At 39.3% G+C, this 10,289-nt stretch overlaps 1 protein-coding gene across 6 annotated transcripts in view; it reads left to right on the top strand.

Moving 5' to 3' along the window:
* tox2 (TOX high mobility group box family member 2) overlaps positions 1–4,120 on the top strand; it is a 108,202-nt gene extending 104,082 nt beyond the window's left edge. For all 6 annotated transcript variants that reach the window (XM_027279404.1, XM_027279403.1, XM_027279402.1 and 3 more), the window contains 3 exons: positions 866–1,276; positions 1,368–1,516; positions 2,367–4,120. In XM_027279404.1, the coding sequence (XP_027135205.1) occupies positions 866–1,276; positions 1,368–1,516; positions 2,367–2,409 (603 nt within the window). In that variant the 3' untranslated portion in view covers positions 2,410–4,120. The remainder of the gene's footprint in view (positions 1–865; positions 1,277–1,367; positions 1,517–2,366) is intronic.
* The last annotated feature ends 6,169 nt before the right edge of the window (positions 4,121–10,289 follow it).

Consider the following 10,289-nt stretch of genomic DNA (forward strand, 5'->3'; position numbering starts at 1 on the left):
AGTTAATGAGAAACACTGGATGTATTTCATACATACACCACCTCTTGAAAGAAGGGGAGATAGAATGACCAGCAGAATAAATGTGTGTGTCGGATCCCACAGCATCCACAGTGGTTTGTGTGGAATACATAAATGATGAGAAGAGGAACAGACCGATGACCATCGGTATTATTAGCAACAAATAGTAGTATGGCTAAACATGCTGCTTTTACTTTAGGTAATAAATAGTACCGCACTGGTACTATCTAACATTTTCACATCAACTAAAAGTTTCTAGGATGTTACCAATTATATAAATAATTGGCTTTCCATGCCAGCTGCTTTTCTTTTAAATCATTGACATATTGTTTTGAAAAATCCCCCTGAGAGGGTTGTCTCTGTGGAAATGATGAGTTGCAAGGAATTATGGGGCAGTTTTACCACTTAGCTCCATCAGCTGTTGTTTGCATGCTCATATCTGTCTCAAACTATATTGCACATACTATTAGAAGAACTCCAAAACTATTACATAAACCCTCCAGCGAGGGGTACACTATATTTAAATAAATTCTTGATTAATCCCTAAAGGATAATTCTTTTGTGCCCTATGTTTGGAGGTTTGGCAATCATCTCTGGTCGTCATGATAACAAATTGATGATTTGGGAACATGGCAACATCAATAAAGTCAGAAAGGGGAAAACAATCAGACAACAAGCCAACGGGTTTGCCAGATTGAAACCACTTTATTTGGACTTAAAACCTAAAGCGAGCACACAAATATCCCTCTTTGCACAGTGAAAATTATATTTGCACAAAACCACAAGAATAAGATCCATGTTGTAATAAACAGGAAACTCAAATGTCCTTTTCCTCCTTCCCTTTTAGACATATAATGATCCGGTGGAGACAAAAAGTGCCCAAACAAGCCAGGCTTCACCACATATGATGCCAGCCAACCCGCCCCTATACAGTGTGCCACCACCCCCACAGCCGTCGTCACCCTACCTGGGGCCCGGGGCCTTCCCTCTCACCGACCTGCAGAGCTACGCAGGACACGCCCCTCGCCACACACTGTCGCAGACGCTCAGCCAATCACAGATGCTGCCCAGCATTAGTGCCTCTCCCCCTTCCTCCTTCCAGATCAGCCCACCCCTTCACCCCCACCAGCAGCTCTCCCTGCACCAGAGCTCGCTCCTCAACCAGCCTATCCGCATGCAGCAGGTCCAGTCCCAGCCAATCATCTCTCACCAGATGGGGCTGCAGGCCTCTCTTCACTCCCCACCTCCTGGTCAGCAGGTACAGCAAAGTGGAATATATACTTTATAGTCTATAATACTTTATACTTTAAGGTGGTGGCTTCATTTTTGTTCTTCTTTTCTTACTCCAGGGTTTTTCCCACCTCCAGTCAGAGTATCAGAAGAGCATTGGGGGTTCCCAGTCTCCAGGAGCTCCTGGCCCTGGTCCAGGCCCTGGAGTGGCTCAGAGCCATGACTGGGACAGTGAATACTGCAATCGGGAGTGTGGCAACCACTGCAGGTCTGTAAAGACAGAGGAGGCTGTTTTATTTGCTCCGCATAGTCTGTTTTCCACAATAACCTTTGTTACCACAACTTGTCAAATCATATAGTCTTGAATGACATTTGGAATGAAGAAAAATGAATTGAGTTCAGCCGGCCAGTTTGATGTATATTGTACTCAAAGCGAAAAGAAACAGCTTATTATGAAAAAGTACAAAATGTCAAGATAATGTGACTCCACTGTTGCCTTTTTGATTTAAGGTTTTTTGGTTGAATTTATCAAATAGATACGGCCCAATCCAAGTCTCCAGACCAGAACTCTCTCAGAAATAAGCATATATAGTCATGTCGGCTGTCTCTCCTACTGCTTTCACAATATAAGCGTTAAAAATTGTCAGCTCCATTCCAGTGAGACAGAGGAGACAGCTGGAGAGGTAATGGTGAGATAATAGAGCTTGTCATGTGTTTGTCAGACAGCAGTAAAAAACAGATGTTCCTAACACAAGTTTTCACTGTTATTGTTTGGCAGACTGTGCAGTCCTGCAGCACTGGAAGATATTCTAAGTCTACAGCACTCGTCGTGCTAAAGTACTTTGAAACGTTTCGTTTATTTATAAGGTTTGGTTAGAGCACGGTAGAAGCTAAGAGAATGGAGTGTTTTGGATTAAACCGTAGCCATCTGGGAATAAAAAAGCATTTGCAATCATAGCAAAATACACCTTTTTCTTCCTGTTCTTTTGTATTTGAATCCATCTTTTTCTTTACTGCCGTATCTTTGTTCATAACCTGTGCCTCTGTTTTTCTTTACTGCCGTATCTTTGTTCATAACCTGTGCCTCTGTTTTTTTTTGTTTTGTTTTTTCTCTCCAGTGGCAGCATGATTGGCAGGGACAAGCCACTCTACCTCACCTGAAACTGAAGATCATGCTCTGTCAACAAATACGACACCGAGGAGTCTACTCCCCCCCACCGACCCCACCCCCATCCCCTGACCCCCCCCCCACCCCCATCCCCTGAACCTTCTTCTGATGCACACACCTACACACAGTTCACACTTAACATACAGTACAATTACATACATACTGACGCAAACACACACACACACACACAAACACATTTCACCTCCCAGATACCACCACCACCACCACCACCACCTTTTTTGTCAATGTAATAATTATTTCTCTAAGTTTCTAGAAGAACTTGTGACCAGAGCTTTTTGAATAGATGACTGCTGTCTGTACCACTTAATGTATTAGCAGTCCTCTCGCTGTTTAAAAAATTTGCCAAGCACTTATGAAGCCCCCCTCTCCCCTCGCTCCCTCCCTCCCTCCTCTCTGAGTTGTGTTTTCTATGCCCTCTCCAATACAGGCTGGGCTGTGGAGCACTCATCTTCTGTGTCCCCATCGAAGTCCCCTCAGGGACCCCATCCAGCTTTAATTAGAATGAGAAGAAAAAAATACTCTTCCTCTTCTTTAATCATTTTTAATTTCCTTTTGTGTTCTTTTTTTTCTTTTCTTTCTTTCTGTTGTTGTTGTTGTTGTTGTTGCTGTTTTATTTATTTCTGGCTTGCAAATTTGTTCCTTTTTTTTTGCCAATAAGCGTTGGGCCCTGTACTGTAGAAAAATATTAACTTCTAGTAGGTTCAGCGCAGGCTTAGATGTTATGGTAGCTTTGCTTAAGGGCCTGCAAATTAATACAAAAAGCTTGGGTCAGGAAGAGAAACAAAACAAAAAAAAGAATCTTTTTTTAATATTAAAGACCTGTCGAGGTCTACTGAGCTGTCACAGTGTGATTGTAAATATCACTTTTATGGGATCAAATTGGGAATTGGAAGTCCAGATAGATTTGTTTCTTCTTTAATATTACATGTAAGTCATTTTGTGTGTGTGTGTGTGTGTGTGTGTGTGTGTGTGTGTGTGTGTGTGTGTGTGTGTGTGTGTCTGGACGTTAGAATGTACCCCATTCATGACGTGTGCAGTTGAGTGTGTATGTGTGTATGCGCACGGACACACACACTTTCGTGCGAGAGTGTTTCAGTGTTCAAGTGTCGAGTCTTTCTCGTGAATTTTAACAGCCTTGTGCAGCTGGATTTCAGAGGAGTATTTCACACTCTCGTTCTTGCATTAAATCTGTGCTCACTGGTGTGTTTTTTTCCAATAAAGTTCAATCTAAAACTGAATACACAATATGTGTCCTGCAGATCATTAAATGGAAAGAGCCAGGTGAGAGATAGAGAAGAGCAAAGCGATAGAAAGAGAGAAAGAAACGCTGTGAGATAAAATGAGATATAATGTTGCAGGTGGAAAAAAAGATGAAAAAAAAGAAAAAAGATATTGCCTCAAAATGCCCCGTCCCCACCCCGTTCCCCCCATCCCTCCCTTTTCTTATTTTGTCTGACCATAAAGTCAATTTTTGTCTCCTCGACATGCAGAAGTGCAGTAATGAAATATGTGAATGGAGCCATCACATCCACATTACAGTGATTTTTATAAGTTTCTAGTTGGTGTTTGGTTGTGTTGATCTCATCTTTTTAACTTTTTGTGTGATTAACAGAAATGCATTTTGCTGACAAAGACATCTGTATTTATCTCTTTACTGTAGCATAATTTCAGTTTTAGTTGTTACAGAACTATAACATTTTAAGTTGTGTAAAAAAAAAAACCCTGCCAATTGTAGTTATTTTATTTGTAAAGCCAGTAATGATAAATATTTTAAATGGTTATCAATATATTGTTTTTCGCTAGTTGCCCATCAGCCATTTGACAGGTTTTCTTATTTATGAGAGAAATTAGATCACTTTTTGCTTCTTTCAATGGAGGTGTATTTTTATTCCTATTTTATTGTTTGTTTTTTTCCTCCCTCTCTGGTTTGATAAAACTGATGATGACAACATTGATTTTGTTTCTTTATTTTTTACATTTTAGGTGCTGCTCCTTTCTTTCCCCCTTGCCAGCAGCATCTGTTTGTGTCACAATGCTTCTTTTATTTCAAACCTGCATAATAAAAAAAAAAGTTTAAAAGTGATCATGTCTGATGCCTGTTAATTTTACTTTTGGTCTCTTTTCATCCTGTTCTCTAATGAGATGATCACACCTTTTTTCCTTTTTTTTTTTAAAGACATGATAATCGTTGTTTTAAAGATCCACCAACACCCACATCTTACTGTACCTTACAGTGTATTTGCGCTTAAGAAGGTCGCATTTGTATCCTATATTTATATTTAGCTCAGGGCTCCAATGGCATTAGCTAATTAGCTATGGATGCAGTGTACACCAGCCAGCGTGGTGATATTGCCAGTAAACTATCTTAACAAACAAGAGAGCAGATGCGAGAAGACGTTTGCTTTGCTTGTGAAAGTGGTGCATCGTAGGCGTCTAGTGTGAGATAAAGAGAACAGAGAAATGCAATGTGCACACAAACTCAGGCAACCGTCCAAGTACTGATTTTACCCCAATTGCACACGTCTTAGAGACTTTCTGAGAGAGAGGAGGAGAGATTGAAATGGAACTGTCACGATCCTTCCATTCAATGTTTAATTCATTTTACGTCTGCCTGCCGTCTCTTCCTCAATACTATTGAATTGCCAAATAGATCATTATTGGACAATTGGAAAACCTGCCACTTTGTGATATGACACACATTATTTGAAAATCACAGTCATACATTCTTAATGCAATGCCAGATAAAAGAGGTTTTGGGTGCAGCCACACAGCCCTGTCTCTGTGCCTTTTGTGTACATACTGTCATGTTTGTATGAATATCTGCTTATGTGTTTTTTCTCTCTCTCTTCTTTTCTGTGTTTGGGTGTTGCCTCTCCTCTCTCGCTGTAGATACATTTGTGCATACATGGTAACAATATTCCATTTCTTATTTCAGACATTTTCCTTTACTGCACATTCTCTCTGCACGTCCGCAGACGTGCTGGCAGTCAATGTCTTTTGTAATACTGTAGTAAATACTGCAAGAAGACAGTATCAATTTGACACTTCTGTCAGAACCCTTAATCCCATCCCTCGTCTCAGAGTCAAAGTCATGAGGCCAACAGAGATTGAAAAGCTACGATTTATGGTGGAGGGTGCCATTGAAAAGAGGTGAATGCAGCTGCCTTGTTAGTTCCCATAGATTTGAAAAGACCACTGCAGCAACAAAATGGATGACATCAGTAATAGCAGGCTGGCTGACAAAGATGAGGTCAGTGTGGTATCCATCTAGAAGCTGAATAAAAGTGATGCAAAATTGCTATAAAGTCACTATTAAACACTGAATCAAATGTGATTGCAATCATTTTTGAACGTGATTCTGATATACGTCATGTTTTTGACATGAAACCAGGTTAATATAGGTCAGCAGTATAGGTCATTAAAACTCGCCCTTATTAAATCAAAATGGAATTTAAACAATAATTAACCTTTGTGTTTCCTTTTGGACCCATGTGTTTGGTGTTCAAGCTACAAATAGTATCTTTCAGGCTTTGGGGTTCTAACCAAATCATTTTATTGAGGTTTAATTTATGAAGAAACAAGTGTCCAGGGTCCTAAAAATGAAACATTTTAGGACAATGTACGACAACTCAGCAACTTAGTAAAACAAAACGAGTTCCGCTAAATGTTTTTCGACTGTAGGAAACTGTGTGCATGACTATCAATTATTTATTCATTTATGTATGCTACCTATTATTAAAACTACAACTATGCATGTACGACAGCCTGAGCAGGTTTGCAGATGATGAGGTCAACCTCAGTGTGTGTGAGTATTCATTTGTGGAGTCCCACTGTTCAACGGTGGAAAATTTCCATTACTGTCAGACTTGTGAGAGCCACCCTGCAAAAAAAAAAAAAAATCATTTATTTTCTTGTGTACTTTTGTTGCTTGTTGTTGTGGTGGAGCGATGTACCATCACCAGCTTTTCATGTGAAAGCAAACATAAATATGGTTAATCTGACCACATGATACATCGAACTAGCTGGTGCTTCGCTGTCCTTTGAGTTTAAACTGAGGCAGGCGAAAAGGTCAGCGCTTTCAGTGAACTAAAGGCTAGTGAATACAGAGAGCACCAAACGCGTGAAGCTTCTTACAGATCAGCTACTGTAGCATACAGACAAAACGTGTCAGTTGCAACTTTGGTGCTGCGGTGGAGCAACAAACAGCAGGAAATGTGGGTGGTTTTAACAAGAAATGGGTGTCGCTTTGTGTTCAGAATCAGTTAAGGTTTCTTTTTTATGCTGACTGTACTGCACAAAATGAATTTGTACCTTAACACATAATATTTCCCTAAAATGTTTTAAACAATTAATTAACAACTGTGTATTTTATTTGTGCAGAATTGATTGTCCAATATATTTAATTCAGCATTATAGCAACTTATACAAAGGTTAAAAAAGTTATTATTCATGTCATCACAATCACTTTGTGTAGAAGATATCCAACAAGGCACAAGAACGCTGAAGCAAACAAAAGGTGACAAAATATAACACGTGAGGTACAAGGCACACGTGTGGTTTCACACCTATAGACGATTACGTAATCCAGGGTAGATGCAATGTCAGCCTTTGCAACCATCGCTGCAAGCAGTTGCCAAATTTAGTCAATTTCCTGTTTTTCTTTTTTTTAATATTACAAATAATTAAATGCTTAAAATGGTTTCGCAGCCTTTTAAAGATTAAGCAGTGCAATTTTATCTACACATAAAATTCCCCCTGAGATTCATTATGAAACATCAGGTGATGAAGAATTTCTCTCTATGACTGGATTCAGCACAATTTGAATGTCTCAATATCAATTTGCTTCGCACACTGCAGGATCGTGGCGTTATCCGTGACATTGTATGTTCAAAGTAACAAAAATAATTGTTAAAAAAAAATAAAAAATCCAACTAAACTAGCTGGCAAGTGGTGCAAATGGTGGGGCAGGCAGGTCATCTCTTGCTGTAGTTTTGGTGGCGGGGCCTTGTGGTTCAAGAGAATCTCACAGAAATTACATTTTCTATTTTTAATCACCTTTTTTGCTCTTCCCACTGGATTGTCCTTCTCGTTTATACTCTGACTGCACAAAGCCAACATATCCAATATCCTGTTTCAAATTTTCAAATGTTGCTGCTGTTAATGGTTGGTCGATGAAAAAAATTGCAATACATTATGCTATTTAAGCTTGGCTCAGTATCTGCTGGATGTGTAAATGTTGTTTGGTACCGAGGTTGGCATAACACCTGCTAACATTTGTCAGCGTTGAGTTGACTGCGTAAGTGGGCAAAAAAAAGGTTGATATTATCTAATAATGATGCAAATAATAAACAATTTATAGTGCACGTCATATGTAATCACAAGTAAAGTGTTTCACAACATAAGAACAGATTTAAACTCAACTCAGGTGTGTTTTATTGTTATTTTAACCATATACAGACAGTACACAGTGAAACGAGACAGTGTTTCACCAAGGCCCATGGTGCTACATGGATAAAACATAAAACATAGTGCAGACAGGATTATGTGAAAGTCCAAACTAGACATAAAATATTATATAACGTAGTACATAGCTTGTAAAAACTTTCAGATTATGAGTCATACTCTAACTACTAATCACATATAAACATGATGCTTTACCAATTTTAGTGCCACCCCCATGTCAGGTTACTGGAAGAAAGATTTGAATAAACCACCACAAAACAAAAAAGACACAAAATGCTAATTACATATTTTATTTTATTTTTGAGCTCTCATTTACAGCATTTGATAACTGGAATCAATAACGCTAATAATCATAATGCATGCGTTTACATGTTTTGTTTTTTAGGTGTGTGATTGTGTCAGCAGATTATTCTTAGTATTAAGTATTCTTAGTCTTATTAGGACGACAGAAAGGACGTGAACAGGCTGATATTGCACTTTTGATCTTTATGGGCACGTGGAAATCATGGTTGAGAGAGCACATGGTGCATAAGGTGGCTAAAAGAGGGACTTTAAAGGGTAGTCTCCCTCTCTCTCTCTCTTTTTCTCACATTTGGCTGTGGGCAGTACAGGGCAGGAGCCCACATCCCTGAAGAGAAACCACTGTGCTCACTGACTAAGAGGTAAAATAGTAGTGCCACACATTTCTCTATCTCAGCAGTTCCTATGTCTTAACTTGAAGTGGAGATGAGTCAGACTGAGAACCACACACATAACCATTTTCTCATCAACCCTGCAGTCGTCTGTGAAAGTCAGCTCTCTTTATGTCCTGTATCACCTCACACTGGAGCCACAAAAAATGGGACCAGCCACATGCAGTCATTTCAGATGTTTGTTAAACACTGCAGCTGCTCTATTTGTGCAATATCGCCCACACATGCTGCACCTTATCCTCCGATAATTGCATGTTGGAGAGAGTGTTAGAGAGAAATGGTTGTGTTAGTGTAATAAGGTTCTGGTCCAGATGTTTGGGATTAAAGGCTTGTTATGAAAATACAATATAGTTACTCAGGAACTAAGGTATTCAGCTCTGTCATGCACATGGCATGTAGCACTATTTAAAAAGGCTTGAAGATGAGATTGGGAAAGGATTCAATTGAATATAGTGCAACATGTTGGCATGTTGTATAATAGACAGTCCGAGCATTTGGTGGTGAAAAACATTCATGTTCTTAAAATCAGCACCATAGCAACCAAGCTGTGGAATATGTTTTGCCAATATACAGTAAATTTAACTTCACAATACATTTTTACTAACTTATTCCTTAGCCTGTCATTGCTATGATACCCTTTGAACCAGTGATACTTAATTTGTACCTTATCAATCAATTCGTATCTATATTCATCAAACACAAAACATTTAGGACACATTTATGAGGAAAATAACTCTTGTTTGAATGTATCCAATGATTTGATTGTGGAATGTTCCTCTTTCTTAATTAACTGAAAGCAACAAACCACAATTACAATGATTTCTGGTGAAGAAATAAATACGTACAGCCAGTGGTGTACTCAGGTTGTCTGAGGGCAGGGGCAAAGAAACTTAAAAAGGCCACCAGCTGCATGAGGCGGAGCACCAGTACGCAGGAAGTTGTTATGCATTCATGGTGAAACAGTTCCTAAATAAGATTAAAAGAGTTTTATTATGTGACTCAATGTACTACTCCTCTGTACTAAAAACACACAGAGAACTATTTACTATTTAACCATTCAGAGGTACATAGAGGCCAACTAATTTTCTAGCATGTAGGGCAGCTTGTATGGCACTGCATCACATTTCCCTTACTGGCAGGACATCCTTGAGGGCACTTTATCACATTTTCTTGCACACAGGGCTACCGTAGAGGGCACTTTATCATGTCAGGCTTTTTTTTTTTTTTTAGGGAGATCTACTTTGTGCAGAGAAAATATTTCTCCCATGCAATGTGCCACACATTTAAAGAAACACATTCTTCATACAAAGAAAAGGAACATGCTTCAGACATGCAAACCATAAAACACCATTTTGCCAAGTGTAAAGGAGGACATGAGGGTTGTGTTCATGCTCTCAGTATCTCTAACAGTAGTCTTCTGCACTATAGTAGAAATGTCTGTACAACAAAGAAACAAAGGGACCATCCAGCATAGTTTTGTTTTAAGCTGGAATTTTACTTTCTGTATAAGGAAGCGAGGGTCCACATGCAGACTCTGTGCCGGCATCTTCATACCTCCAATTTGTTTGTTGTGGCTACTACGCTACAAGACCACTATAAGTGCGCATATTCCTGTAGACACTGATGTACTGTTGAAGTGGCCAGTCCTTTATTCACCTTTTTAGCTGAGGTTAGGCAGTGGCTGAGCATGCGGAAAG

Source organism: Larimichthys crocea, chromosome VI, assembly GCF_000972845.2.
Source record: "Larimichthys crocea isolate SSNF chromosome VI, L_crocea_2.0, whole genome shotgun sequence".
In the NCBI taxonomy this organism is placed as follows: Eukaryota; Metazoa; Chordata; class Actinopteri; family Sciaenidae; genus Larimichthys; species Larimichthys crocea.